Source organism: Asterias amurensis, chromosome 7 (assembly GCF_032118995.1).
Source record: "Asterias amurensis chromosome 7, ASM3211899v1".
NCBI classification, from domain to species: domain Eukaryota; kingdom Metazoa; phylum Echinodermata; class Asteroidea; order Forcipulatida; family Asteriidae; genus Asterias; species Asterias amurensis.
The window spans coordinates 5,205,516-5,221,016 of record NC_092654.1 but is presented as its reverse complement, the minus strand read 5'-3'; the positions used below and the strand labels follow the sequence as shown (position 1 = coordinate 5,221,016).

Here is a 15,501-nt window from a genome sequence, read left to right as displayed (position 1 = left end):
GAAATGTAATGAAGTACTTGTTGCAATCACTAGGTGCTGAGTGAGCCATGGCGTTTGTCAACCAGCCAAACACCCCATCAGCAGATGAACAATCTGGACCTTGCTAAACATCCTGAGTTGATATCAGCAGGGGGTGGATTCGGCCCAGTAAGTGAATGTTTCTTAACCTTCTTTTACCCAAACTAGTATTGAGTGGTATTGAGGTAAATAGTGTACATATATTCCCCCAAGGGACTTTGAGTGACCAGATTCGGCCGAGGGAAATATGTCCGTCTTCTGGTCTCAGAGACGGGGAATAGACGTACACTAGTTACCAAATTATGCCAGTCAGTATGTGTTTTATAACACACCTCGGTCTTAAATGTGGTATAAGAAAAGAAATTTGGAAAAGAAAGGAAGTATTTTAGTGACCTGAACATCTGACGTCACACTTCGAGGCTCTTGAATAACGTCAGAGATCTGCCTTGAGACCGGCGTGTATATTTACCATTGACCTACCCTCATTTCACATAGAGATACGCAGTAAAATTCTATTGCGGACATGACAGCAGTGACTTGTTTGGGCATATGTCACTGCATGTTTAGGGAAGCCCTCTTTAACTAACCTCCAATATCCAACCTCCAAAGACCCGCAGGATCCCCACGGGTTGTCTTACACCACTTTAATGAGCTCATTATCTTCAGGTCAATTCAAATAGCTGCACTTTTTTGCAAAAAGCATTTTTCACACATGAGTATGATCTCACATTGATCTCGCATAGTTAAACGGAAGTTCAGTTCAGCTGACGGCAAAGGTCACTGTGCAAGATCATTGATTGTTGCCGGCCTCGTACGATGCAGACATGCCAATTAGTACGTTTTTCCCGTATTTCGTACGTTTAAAAAAAAAAAAACATACGGGTGTACGGGTTTTGCAAAAAAAGTACGGTTTTGAGCATCGCCACCGCAATAATACAATTATCTCCCTGTTGGCTGTCGTGCCCTTTTTTAACTCAAGTTCAATATTTTTTTTTGACACAAATAAGTTTTCGACCGACTACTTACGGCTGACAATGATTATCCAATGAACTCTGTTCCTGTGATATTCCTTATTCAACTTTCACCACACATCCACAGGGTTCGAAATTAGCGGTCGACAAATGCTAGTGAAAATAGCGGCGGGCGAGTGAAAACCCTTTCTCACTAGCCTGCCGGGCGAGTCAAATAGTTATTCGTTTTCACATATAAATGAGGGTTCAGTGGCAAAATCCCACAGAAAACTTTTACTAAAGCTTTTAAACTAGTAAGTTTGACAATTCTAGATACTTGCCAGATTTAATTTTGCCGTGATCGGGACCGGAATTGCTGTCGTTCGTTTCAGAAAACACGTACAATCAATTGAAAACACGCGCACAAACCACATGGTGCCGAGTATCCTTACAGTACATGTACATGATAGCCCACTGGTATGTCCATGCAGTATGCACAGCACATACACAACACACACACAGTCGTCCAAAGTCCATTCTGACCAACACTCTGTACGCTGTGATTGGCCGTTGATGGCTGTTAATAATTCCAAATTCATGATGTTCTTGACTAGACTTCAATGCAGTACTTGTTCGCGAACGGAGTAAATAATTGTCGCACGTTGTGCATAATGCCTGCAGACTGTGCACAATGTACAGCCTTGGAGGAATTCCAATAACATGGACAACTTTTGTCAACAGAGGGCGTTGCGATGCAAAGTTCATTGAATTATTTCTCGATATGTGCGTTGTTGACTGATCGTTGATTCATGAAGATTTTGTTGCAAACGGAGTTCAAAACATGTTCAAATCAACCGACCCCTAACCATGAAGCCATTAAAGTTGTTGATGGAAAAGGGATAGTTTAAGGTAAAAATTCAGATATAAAATCCTCTAAAAAAAAAGCAATTTTAAGGGCTTAATTTTCGGGGGGTTTTGGGGTTTTTTTTTTGGAAAATTTTGTGTATAAATACATGCGGGCTAGTGAAAAAACCTGCGGGCGATCGAGAATTGTGGTTGACACGCCCGGCGGGCGATTGAAAAAAAAAGTTAAGGGAAACCCCTGATCCAGCGCAACAGAGATTCCCTCGCATCCATCATTGCACGCACGCTAGTGGCGCAAACCTGCATCTACACGCCAGTTTATCTGACGTCCCGATTTCACAGGGAACCAGTCTAACACAATTCATTGAACAACAGAGGGCGCTGTTGTCAAATGCCTTTATAAGGTATCGGTTGTTTAGTGAACGGACGAATCGAGTTTGCAAAAGAATTTGCCAAAATAAAGACGCAAAAGAGCGCCTGAAGTGAGATGTTTATAAGATGAATTTAAGAACTATGCCCCCAAATGTAAGAAACAAAACTTTTTGGGATGATTTGTTGTCTTCTTCATTGAAATTAAATTAATTTTGTATTTTACTTGTCTTCTTTTGACAAAATATTAACAAGGGTTTCTATATGAATAAGATATGATTTATCAATATCTTTAAGATATGATTTAACAATATCTTTTTCATACAAAACCTGTTTAAGTCTCTTGCCAGGGGTGGTGTTGGGTTATTAGATCTGTCAGTGTTAAGGGATTACCCTTAATTACAATGTATTAACAATGGATTAGCGCTTGTCCAGTGGAGCGAGTAGCCATACATAAGCAGAGCAATCAAAGTGTTGCTTCTGAATGAGCCTTAGGCCTGAGCATGACATTTTGTGTGCTGGCATATTCATGATTTATGCAATCCTTTTGTTAGTGTTCATTGGACTTTAAAAGGCTGCTGGGATCCTTGGGGTTTCAGCAAGAATCAGAGGTTAGTTAAAGACGGCCTCTCTTATCGAATGGTATCATTGTATCCATGGGAATCACTGGATCTAGCGACAGGGACCTTGCCGATAAAGACAGGGGTCCAGTCTTGTATTTTAGTTGCTTTTCATGGTTCACGTCAAAAGAGGGGGCTGTAACCAGGCACTATTTTCAAGGACTAGTACCTGCTCGGCGAGCACTATTCCCGCAAAACCTGTGTGGAATCACTAGACTATGTTAGTTCACCCCAGGTGACCATGTTTCAGCCAACCAGAATACAGAACAAGCAAGAGGTGTGTTATAAAGCGGTCTAGTGCACTGGGCTCAAGTTCTGGTCTTGTCAGAGTGTCGATGTCATTTCTGGCCACTGCACTTGTGTCCTTGTGCAAGACATTGGTAACCTTAATTGGAAGTGTCGTGGCCGAGCGATTAAGAGCATCGAATTCAAACTCTGGTGTTTCTGATCAGCAGAGTGTTGATTTCGTATCCCCAGCCGTGACACTTGCGTCCTCAAAGTCACCTGGAAGTGGTATTTTTTCAAAATAAAGCTTTTGCCACTAATATATGTGTTTTGATGAGTGGAATGTGAATAAACAGTTAACTATGGTTTTAAAAAATCAGTTCTTATGTTATTTACAAATTTAAGAGTAGACCCCGACCCGAGAGGGCGCTGTTCGTGACGTCAATCGAGGCAGACTTTGCCTGTAATGCGTAGAGTAAACACAATTGCAAAGTACATGTACGGACCAAGTCGTGAGTTTGTACGTTTCAAAAAAAGATTTTTTTGTTTTTTTCACCAGGTGTATTTCTGCTGATTGCAGAAAAACACTTTTTGAAACGTACCAACTCACGACTTGGACGTACATGTACTTTGCACGTGTGTTTACTATACGCAGAGATACCAACATACACGATTTGGGCGTAGCAAATACGATTTCGAGCCGTGACTACGACGCTACGATAATACTCAATAAAACACGCTAAACAAGCCGCCCAATATAATTTTATTAAATCGTACGATACATGCAAACAACGAATGAACTATTAAGTGGAAATAAAAATTAAGAAAAATATCCAAATAATTGTAACAGAAAGAAAAAACACTTTAATTTTAGAACGCAGTGTTGAATAATAGTGGCGAATTCACTCGAACATACGTGTCTCGACGTAATGATTGTTGCGTGCCCTCTGATCCCCCGCTGGCTGGCCGGATGAGTATTTTTACGCTAGTGCATTGCTGCAAGATCGTACCCATTGATCTCTATTATACACCATGGGGAATAGTGCACACGTGCGTGGGGAATGAGGTTGTGTGTGAGCTAACGTGTCACAGTAACCTCATTCCTCATGTATCCACTATTATCGTGCTGTCTGTACATGTACTTCATCGAAGCTTGGCACAAAAAGTAAGAAATAATGACGACAAAAAAGGAGACCTTCTGAACAAAAATACCTTCAACTGAGTGGCCTGTGAGATCTAAGCTAGGCAGTTTCCATGTTTTCTTACTGGTAATTGTAGCGCCGATGACCAGACAATGCCCAAAAAACGGACACGTATTTTTTGCCCAAAATCCGGACACTTTTTTTTTTTTCTCTCCCAATAGCTTGTTGTTGCATTTCTGACCATTAAAACAAAAACATTTAAGTAAGGCCACCCTTTGTTATGTTTTTTTTTTATAATTTTCTTTTTTAAAAACAAAGTCAGAAGAAGATGAGGGATTATTATTTTTTTTTTCCAGATTTGTTTTTGTCACTGGCCATTATAAACATTTGTAGCTGTTCTGGTAATTGTTATTTCACGACAATGCCTGAAAATGAGCTAATTAGCATTGTAGAGAGTAATAGAAAGATTGGTTTAGGGAGCCCAAGCCACGCTCGCCCTTAACTTTTGGGAGATGCTACTCTTTTTTAAAGTTCAATGTTGGCATCTCTGCTATACGCATTGCAGGCAAAGTCTGCCTCGATTGACGTCACAAAAGGGGTAGGCAGAGTCAGCCCCCAAACAACTTTATATATTTTTTAAACATAAATCGTGACAAACAATTACTAAAAAAATTGTGTTATTGTTCGTAAGCATATACTCTTATGTTTGAAAGAAAAAAAATTCTATTTCCAGGTGACTTTTAAGGAACATGTTGCCTTGGATCGGACGAGTTGGTCTTTGAAAAGCGTTTGTAACTCTTTTTTATAAAATGCATATGGTTGGAAAGCTATTTTAAAAGTAGAATACAATGATCCACAGGAGTTTGCCTCGAAATTGCGTGGTTTTCCTTTTACTGTGCGAACTAACACGGTCGGCCATTTATGGGAGTCAAAAATTTGACTACCATAAATGGCCGACCGTGTTATTCGACGAGGTAAAAGGAAAACCGTGCAATTTCGAGGCATGTTTGTGTGGATCATTGTATTCTACTTTTACATCATCTTTCTACCCATAAGCATTTTAGAAAAAACGTTTACAAACGCTTTATGACTTCATGATGCGGCTTGGGCTACGTCTATATAAGCAGGCTTAGACTCTTCATTCAGAGACAGCCTTTATATGCAGCAGTGTTAAGCGCGACTTATAGGCCTAGATGCTTCTCAAGACTGCGGCTCTGGCTCTGGTGGTTACCGGCTATAGGCCAAGTTTAGGCTACATTCGTTCGTCAGTAAGCTCCGCTTAAGCGAGTTCAGTCTAGGGCCCAATTGTTTGAAAAATCTTCTACTTAGCCGAAATTAGCAAGAACCCGGTCACAAATTGTACATGTGACACGACGGTAGTCTTAGCTGGTAACCTTTATTGTAGTAAGCATAAGTTTGTTGTGCTTGGCTGCTTTGTGCTTAAAGGAACACGTTGCCTTGGATCGGTCGAGTTGGTCTTTGAAAAGCGTTTGTAACCGTTTTTTATAAAATGCATATAGGTAGAAAGATGTTGTAAAAGTAGAATACAATGATCCACACAAACATGCCTCGAAATTGCGTGGTTTTCCTTTTACCTCGTCGACTAACACGTCGGCCATTTATGGGGGTCAAAATTTTGACTCCCATAAATGGCCGACCATGTTAGTTCGCACAGTAGAAGGAAAACCACGCAATTTCGAGGCAAACTTGTGTGGATCATTGTATTCTACTTTTAAAACATCTTTCCAACCATATGCATTTTATAAAAAACGGTTACAAACGCTTTTGTTTTGACCAACTCGTCCGATCCAAGGCAACGTGTTCCTTTAAGCAAGACACTTAATCATTGGTTTGTTCTTAGGATGGGACGTTAAAATTTGGTCCCCGTGTTATGTAACGCATGTAAAAGTACCGTGGTGCACTTATCAAAAAGAGAAGGGGTTGGCCCTGGTGTTTCTGGTGTGGTTGGATGCAGATTGTTCCTTCTATTGTATAAGTCTAACTTTAAACACGCTGGGTGAGGTGAAGCGTTATAAGCACTACCAGCACTACAGCTTACAAGTGGATTCACTAAGCAGAATCACGGCACACATTCAAATCATTCCTCAAAACTCACTTGTTCTCAATCTAAGTTATTTTTGGGTGTGTATCTCCTATGTTTTTTTTATTTTTATGAATGTTTTAAAACTTCCTGCATAAAGTTTTATTTGTCACTTAGTGCAAATGTCTTTCATGGTGGTTTGCAGGTCTTTTTGGTAATTCATCGAACATTCGATGAATTAGTCTGTTTTGCAATACTTCTTATTGATGATAGTGGCTTCTTATGTAGACCATGTGAACTCTGTTTACAATAAGTGTACATTCTTTGAGTATTCTGGCAGGCAACATACTGCACTGGTCCTATGGGAAAGTTGACATTTTGTGTCATAATTTCCACACAAATCCAAGAGTTTGAAAGTAAAAGCTGGACAAGTTTTGAGATGTGCCCCCTTTTATCATATCAAAAGTTGATAAGATTTAGTTGATAAGATTAAGTGCAATCTCCATAAAATATAAGATTTTATGTTTTCTTCCATTGAGCTGTGTACAAATCGTGCCTGCAGGTAGTCCAGGCTCTGTGTTTTTTTTGTAAACATGTGATGTCACAGGTCACATCGTCTATAGCGCTCATATCCATCACTCAGTGACGCGCAAGGGGCTTTTACTTTCAGTGTTTCTTGCCTGGTATGTGGGACTACAATTTGTTATGAGATCTACTCCTTCTAATACATACTCATAGCTATCAGGTATCATCCCTTATCTTTAGAATAAAATTGTATTTGACCTCTAACCTTTGATCTAGGTTGCCAAGGATGGCTATGGTGTGTCGTACATCGTTGCTGGTGAGGATGTCATCTTCTATCATGTCTCCAGCATTAGGTCATCACCTAACACTGTAAGTAACTAAGTACCCCAGAAGACATAATGTGGAGGGAGGGGGCGGGGGGGGGGGGGTTAAGCTTTTGATGTAGCGGCCATTCATTTATTCATTTTAGGGATCTCATTTGGAGGTCGGGGGGTTTTGAACGCTTATGCCACTGTGTTAGAGAGTGCAATAGGGTTGGTGGATTAACTGCTCAGAATAAATAGTGTTGTTTGCAAAGCTAGGGGCAGAGTCTGTCTTGACGAAAAGGATAATATATTATCTGTCATTTCCGGTTTTCGAAGCCTAATAAATCCAGTGTTGATAAATGGCTATTTTTGAAGAGGGTTAAAAGCAATGTGCTAAATAGAGTAGACGATGATCCGGAAGCTTAGTTGTGAAGGATTCATGAGTATTTGTGGCACTTGGGTTCCCTTTGGTTCCCTTTGCTAACTCAGACAGTATAATATTAATGATGGCATCAATCTTCAAGAAAAGTAAGTCAAGTTATTAAGTGATGTGATAATGACCCATTAGAGACTGTTATATTCTATACAAGCATCAATAAAGTGCCCAGACACAGCACATTTTTATGTCTGATAACTGATAAAAGAAATTGATTTTAAGAGATGTGCAATTTTCATTGGGGATTAAGGTCGTTATATGTGCTTTACCAACACCAATTTGTGTGAGCCCTGTATAGTCAGAGAACTTATCCACTGGTATAGATGTTTCCGGGTGGGATTTGAACTTGCGATTCTAGAGTAGATGTTTTAACACTAGACCACCGAGCTTGCCCGGTAGCTGGAAGAGCAATTAGAAACAAATAAATTGATTTGTTTGGGAATTGAAACACTGGAAATAATGGAAATTGTCACTTCAGGACACAACCTTTACTTTGATGATTGTGGTTGAGTGGAGGTAGGCATGCATGGAGGTAGGTCAAACCGTGTGCCAGGTTGCAGCCGCTATGTATTGGTACTGGCCACACAATTGCTATGGTATCAACTTATAGGCAAACAATTATGGGGAGTATCTAAGAGAGAAAAGTGTTAAAAAAATTATTTGTATTTCTTGGTTAAAGGCACTTGACACTATTGTTAATTACTCAAATAATTGTTGACATAAAAACTTACTTGGTAACGAGCAATGGAGAGCTGTTGATTGTAAAAAATATTTTGTGAATTGGCTTCCCTCTGTTGAACGTAATTTTTTGAGAAAGGTAATTTCTCACTGAACTAGGTATCTGAAAGAACACAAATTTGTGCAACAAGGGGGTTTTTTCTCTTGCAACTTTGATGACCAATTGACTAAAAATTCTTAAAAGAACCAAGTGAGAGTACTAGTCTTTGTATTCCTTATTGAAAAAGTTTTAGCTGCCATAATTTGTTCTGAGAAAAGCATTCTTTACAAAAATGTTATTCATCTTAAAACATGGAAAATGCGACTTCATCATTTAAATCTAAATTGTACAGTTATCTGTCTGCATGTGGTACAGTTAGTTGTTTCCAAGCTGCATGTAAGCATATGCAGGGGTGAGACTTTCACTCTTTTATCTGAATTCAGACTTTTTATGTCGGCTTTGTGAAGAAAATCAGGCGGTATTTTTTCCACATAATATAAAGGAATCCTGCTCTGTGGTCTACTTCTCTAGTGCTTTGGACACTGTTCTCAAAAGCTCCTTTAAATCTATAACTCCTTGGTTTACCAAAAGGTGGAAATGCCATCATTTCAAACAAACCTTAGAATTTATATCCCAGTTTCAGACTTTGTTGTTAGCAATGACTCTCACCCCCTGAATGTGGCTGATGTGACAAGTCCCTGGGAAAAGTGAAGCTGTTTGTGTTTGAATGCTTGGCCTGGAATAACATTGAGCTCATGGAAACCATTTGCCTTTACTTTGCCTTGGTGCCTCTTCAATAGTTTCCCATTAACTTTAAGGTTTTCCAATGAAACGTCTTTTTTCTAGTTTTGAATTTCACTCCATTCCTTTTTGTCATTTTATCAATAGACTATCATTGTTTTTCCTTCCTCTATGCTTATCACAATAATGTATACGGAATATAAAATTAAAAAAATTAAACTAATTTTGATTTTCTGTTTCCATTTCTCCTAGGATGCGTGGCGCTTCTCCAAACACATTGAGCAAGCAAATATTGACATCTTGGCTCTCTTCAACTAAGCAGCGACAAACCACCGGCAAACCACCAAACAGGACCCAACAAATTGCAAGTGCACAAACAACGCCCGATTTCATAGAGCTGCTGAAGCACACAATATTGCTTAACAACTCTTTGCTAAACAAAAATGAGCAGGCATACCAGTCACAATTGGTACATGCCCTTGTTTTGGCTGGTAACCTAAATCTGTTAAGCAGAATTGATATTTTGTGCTGTGATACTTTTTTTTATGCGTAACCAGCTCTATGAAATAGGCCCCAGTATTCCTATTGATTCAGGTTTTACTTAGGTATCTGACTGTTTTATTTGATATGTATTTCTATCATTTTCTTCCACGTCGAAAAGTAACAAATAATAATAATAAATAAGCCCTTGAGCAGAAGATTCTGTCTGTTTGTGATGAATTCTGAAATGTAAAATCTTGTGGTCTTGGGTTTACTTTCTGAAATATGTACTATGCTGAAAAACAAGCATTATATATGTTTAGTATCCTCTTCAGATACTTTTGCAGTTGGATAAATCAGTCAGTCTCGTCAGAATAGATGTATTGTATCTCCATTTTGTAATTTAGTTGCTTCTTGATTTTGTTGTAAAGTCGTGTCTTGCATAAAAGAGGCTCTGTTGAGCAATGCATCCTGGCTTCATTGGGTGAGTGTACATTTGGTGTACATTAAGTGTACACTGGGTGTAAATTGGGTGTACATTGGATGTACACTGGGTGTACACTGGGTGTACACTGGGTGTACACTGGGTGTAAATTGGGTGTACAATGGATGTACACTTGGGTGTACACTGAATGTAAATTGGGTGTACACTGGGTGTACACTGTACACCCAGTGTACATTGTATGTACACTGGGTGCACATTTGGTGTACAATGGGTACATCATGAGCACATGGGGTGGTTATTGTGAATAACAGTTTTCTTGCAGTTGCAACCCTTTTTCATTGGCTAAAGGTTACATGCAGTCTTTAATATTTTCGCACAGACAACAATTTCATCGGATCCGTTATTTATGAAGTTGTCTGATGTTTAAGGCTATAGTACTGCCAGCCTTGTTTAGAAAAGTTTCTTGTTGGAACAGGCAGAGTGATACTACTCAGACATTTGGGTCTTTAGTTACCATACAGAGAAGATCACTAGACAACGACAGTTTTGGTTGAGTGTTAACGCTTGAATAGTATGCAGCTTTCTCAATGGATTGTAATGACCAAACTGTGTCACATGTGTGTCGCTTGATCTGATTCTTTGCTGTGTCAATAATCTGAAGTTATTTTGTGTGGAATGCGAAGCTGTGATTTGGGGATATTTGTGTACATAGCAGAACATTGGATGATATTGATCATGATAATCTAGGTGTGATAATCTCTTCAATTAATATGAAAAATGATACCCATGTATGGAGACATATGATCTTGGTTGAAAGCAGACTTACGGACACAATGAGTCTCCTATAATCCAATTGTGAGTTAGATTTATTAAGCAGGTCAGTGTACCAGACATTATAGAAATGTAACTCACTGACGGCCTTTTTATGGACAATAAATCTTATCTAGAGTTCAACCCCTTCTTTTTTTAAGATTCTACAATAGACCTTTATCATGGTGCAGCCATCTTGAATTTTTCCCATTGATATCAATGTATCAAACCGAGGCTGGAAGAACAAAATAGTCTGGTTCCTATTTGCAAAATGATTATTAGCATTCATTATTGTATTCGTTACAAGGAACATGACCAAGATGGAGACAGCATGATAAAGGTCAATTGCAAAGAGCCGACACCAAAAGACCTTATTTGGTTGTCCACTTGAAGGAAATGATCATCTTTCACTTTAATGAGGCACATTGTAGGACTATGCACAATGCTGCACAATCTGTTCTTTGTGAATCAAACATTTAATTGATGTAAGCTTTGGGATTGGGTTTGTGCTGTATTCTATTGACATGAGGGTATCGTTTGTGCTTAAGTCCAGGGCAATCGTAATGTCTGCCTTAGGACCATCGATAGTTGAATGGGTTCAGGTTTTTTTCTTTCTAAAATGGCTACATGTAGATGGGGCCTCTGTACCTATAAGTAAAAGTGCACGTTAAGATTTTACCCTGAATGCATCACCTGAAATGTGGAACAACAGTTGCGCACAAGGAATTTAATTCCCAAAGATTTGCAGGGTGATGGTTTCAGGGCTGATTGGGTCAGTAAGTTTTAAGAAATTTGAAAACTATTATATTCACTTCATATAAGATTATAATACATGTATATTTAAAAGAGTGTCTAATGTACCTTATGGGAAAAGTAGTGTAGACCAATGAGTCTTTTATATATTAACAAAATTAGATACATGGTGGGGAATTGATGAAGCAGGGTAAACCACATGACGGAGAATAATCTACTTGGCCCAATTTCATCCACAGAATTCTGTTAAGCAAAAGACAAATCTTGCTTATAGCGAAATACAGGTTAACAGCTTAATTCTTTGGTACGCTCAATATTTGCTTAGTCAATAATTTGGTTGAGCAGTAATGAAATTTGGCCGAGAACTAAGAAACAGAAACGTCTGTGAGCAAACAATGCAAGCACTTTTACAGAAAACAAAAATGCACTTCACAGGAGTTTTAACTTAAGTTAAGGGTTTACTGGTATTTTCAAGTTGATGTGGGTGTTTGGGGTAGAATGGTTTTAAGGGAACTCGCACAACTTTATTCTATTTGTAGTGCCATGTTTGTTTTTTAACTAAGTATGGGAGTTTAACAGGGCTCTTAGTTACCAAATGCTATTATATGTTTAATGCTAACCTTTATCCCAACTTGCTAACAACTGGTCCAATAACTAATTGAAGGTCACTCGGTACTACAAGAATATTGTATGTTATTTGTTTCTCCCTGCACTGATGTTTGGTAAGCACTGTTTAATCAGTGCTTTCTTGAGTAGTGCTGGGTGTGGTGTCAAGTGGCTAGTTAAAATCCTGCAACTAGCAGTGGGTTCTCCAACAGTTCAATAGTCTAAACATAGCATTATTTGCAAGGAATAAGTGTAGGTATAAAGTTAACAATGTTTGAAGCTTTTACAGAGTTCAGTTCTGTGCAGTTTAATGCAGTTCAATGCAAATTAAAACATGTGTATATAAGACTAGACTAGGAAATACTGGTAGACTTAAAGGGACACGTTGCCTTGAATCGGGCGAGTTGGTTTATGAAAACCGTTTGTAAACCGTTTGTAATAAAATGCATACGGTTGGAAAGATGTGTTAAAAGTAGAATACAATGATTCACACAAAAATGCCTCAAAATTGCTCTGTTTTCCTTTTAGTATATGTTGTGAACTCACACTGAACTAACGGAGCATGCCAGTCAAATTTTTGACTCCACACAAAGTGGCCGACCGTGTTAGTAAAAAAAAATTAAAGCCAAGCCACGCAATTTGGAGGCATAGTTCTAACCAAAATATGCATTTTGCAACAAACGGTTTCAAATGCTTTACATAATTCGCCTGATCCAAGGCAACGTGTCCCTCTAGAGTTGTCAAGGTCTCACTCTTCCACTCATCTTGCCCTTTTGTTTCTTTCTTGATGCTTTTGTTTGTTGTGGGGGAGGGGGGTGGGGGGCTGGGTTCAGGGCTTAATTGGCTGTCATTATCAAATGAATCCGCACAATTTCGCCTCCCTAGTGGCCTCTGTGTCTATCTTATTTGAAAAGAGGAAACAACATAACAAGAGCGACGGAAAAGGGCAAATATAATTTTAGTTGGCAAGAAATCCCACCTAAAACAAATGTTGCGCACCTTGTGCCCCCCCTCCCCTAAAATTGTACCCATCCTAGTTTGTGTGCTGCCTCTTCTCCTTCCTTCTATACGTTTCCCAGTCCCCCTGTTGTATGTTTTTTAATTTTACCGTTTTGTCCTCATGTTTTTTGTATGTTTTCTTTCCGTGTTATTGTGTTTTGTGTTGTTAACTATGCCTTTCGTCATTTCCCGAGTGGTTGGAGTGAGAACTTTGCATTTACAGTCAACTCTCGTTATAACAAGGTCGCTGGGACTAAATTACCTCTTTATATTAGGATTAAAGTTATAGGCCTAAGAGCACAGCAAAACAAAGAAACAAAGCAGAAAGGAGATTCAGACTTCAGAGTGTACTCTTTATAAGCAGAACCTCTTTATAACGAGAGCTGACTGTATACGTAGTTTAAATTGAGTACAATTTGCTTTATTTTGTATAGAGAGAATATTTGCTGCATGTTTATTTCCTGGGGCAGTTTGTAGTGCTTTTGATTGTTTTTTAACTGTTAATTTGCGCAGCCACAGACATCAAAATAAACATTCATTGTTTTTATCCGTAAAACAAACAAACAAACAAACAAACAAACAAACAAACAAACACACAACCAAACGGTACTTGGGAAAGTAGGCCTACTGTGTATACACTGCTTAATACACATCAGTGTACCGGTATATACCAAGTAATGTACTTTATCGAGGTGTAAATTAAAGATGTTACTATAAACCTTCAGTTGTTTCTGAATATGTCATCAGCCTTCTTGAGATACGGTGGACACTACAGGAATGCACTGGGTTATTGTCACCCATACCTAATAGAGTTTGAGTATGATGTCCCGTCATATCTCTAAATAGCTAATTCTGTTTTCTTAAATCGATTACAATGATGAAAGCAGTAACTTGGTCTTTTTTTAAAGATCATTGTCACAAGTTGGCCAATGCGAACCAGTATAGTATGACTGGTGCTAACTGGATTGAAGCAGACAATTCAAATGCCAACTACTATTGGTACAAAAATTGACGTTTCATAACATGTTTTGTATAAACATCAACACTGTATGTATTTTACTTGTGTAATGCTTTTCTTATTATTACTACATATTTTTTATTTGGGGATATTTTGTGTTTTCAGCAAAATCAATGCAAATATTATAATAATACGAGTACATCTATATAGATATCATGCTATTTTTCACAAGAAAGCAAAGTGTTGTTTTTGCTTAAAAGGGTTCAAGTTCAATGCATTTAGGTCTTGTTTTAGGTAAACACTTTCATTAAAACTGAATGACTTGTTTGGCATTCCTGGTATTGAGTCTGCGGTAATTGAAGCGTTTTCGTGATTTTGTTTCACTTTTTAAAATTGATAACAATTTGAGATTTGGATTAATAATTAATGCTAACGAGGAGGTATGAATTTTCTTGTAAATGGTTAGATTTATGATCAATGCTATCTTAATAATATAAATGATTAACCACTGTTTTAGTTTGAGTGTTTTCGTGATGTTACCCATCGTTGGTTCTGCAATAAATAAAAAAAAGAGGTGCCTCCCATGTATGAAGAAATACATTGTGTTCATTATTGTGGTCAGAAAAATGTGTTTATTTATCGGGAACAACACTCGTTGCATTTAAAGGGAAGGTACACGTTTGGTTATTGTCAAAGACCAGTCTTCTCACTTAGTGTATCCCATCATAACCATAAAATAACAAGCCTGTGAAAATGTGGGCTCAATTGGTCATCGAAGTTGCGAGGAAATTATGAAAGAAAAAAACACCCTTGTTGGACGAATTTGTGTGCTTTCAGATAGTGAGAAATTACCTCCTCGAAAAATAAGTTACTTCAGAGGGAGTCGTTTCCCACAATGTTTTATACTATCAAGAGCTCCCAATGCTTGTTCAAGTCAGTTTTTAAAGTAATAGTTTTTTGAGTAACTACCGAACGTGTACCGTCCCTTTAAAGGTAGAGTCAAATTGTTTAACATGTTTAATGACTCGAATAGAAATAGTATAGCTTTTATGAAAGCTACTTATTACAAAGATGATAGTGGTAGGCCGCTGTGATAAGAAATCTGTATGTCGACAATTAATTTAAATCCACTCCACATAGATCGCCTGCGGGCGAGATTTGAATATTTCCGTAGTGGACATTTGAATGCTGCCCTCGTACGACCAGAGATTTAGCTGGTACCGCTGTAGCCTGACCATCTGCCGTCACACTTCGAGGCTCGTGAGTAACGCCAGATACCGGCATCAAAAACTGGTTTGGGTATAATGGGTGCACGTTTATCCATCATTAGTATCCAATGAAATCACTGGATCTAGCGGCAGTGACCTGTCTTCATGCTTGCGGATAACGCTGTTGCTAAAACTTGGATGGATTCGACTATAGCTCTTTTCGAAACCACGGCTTCGGCTTTGGATTTGGCTCAGGTTAGCTTGGCTCCGCCAATATTGCGCGTGCTT

General features: G+C 38.5%; 1 protein-coding gene across 2 annotated transcripts in view; it reads left to right on the top strand.

Annotated features, from left to right (window-relative positions):
* The window catches only part of LOC139939413 (carnitine O-palmitoyltransferase 1, liver isoform-like), a 46,591-nt gene extending 32,939 nt beyond the window's left edge, over window positions 1-13,652 (top strand). For both annotated transcript variants that reach the window (XM_071935274.1, XM_071935273.1), the window contains 3 exons: window positions 34-147; window positions 7,031-7,123; window positions 9,207-13,652. In XM_071935274.1, coding sequence (XP_071791375.1) covers window positions 34-147; window positions 7,031-7,123; window positions 9,207-9,272 — 273 coding nt within the window. In that variant the 3' untranslated portion in view covers window positions 9,273-13,652. The remainder of the gene's footprint in view (window positions 1-33; window positions 148-7,030; window positions 7,124-9,206) is intronic.
* Window positions 13,653-15,501: the final 1,849 nt, after the last annotated feature.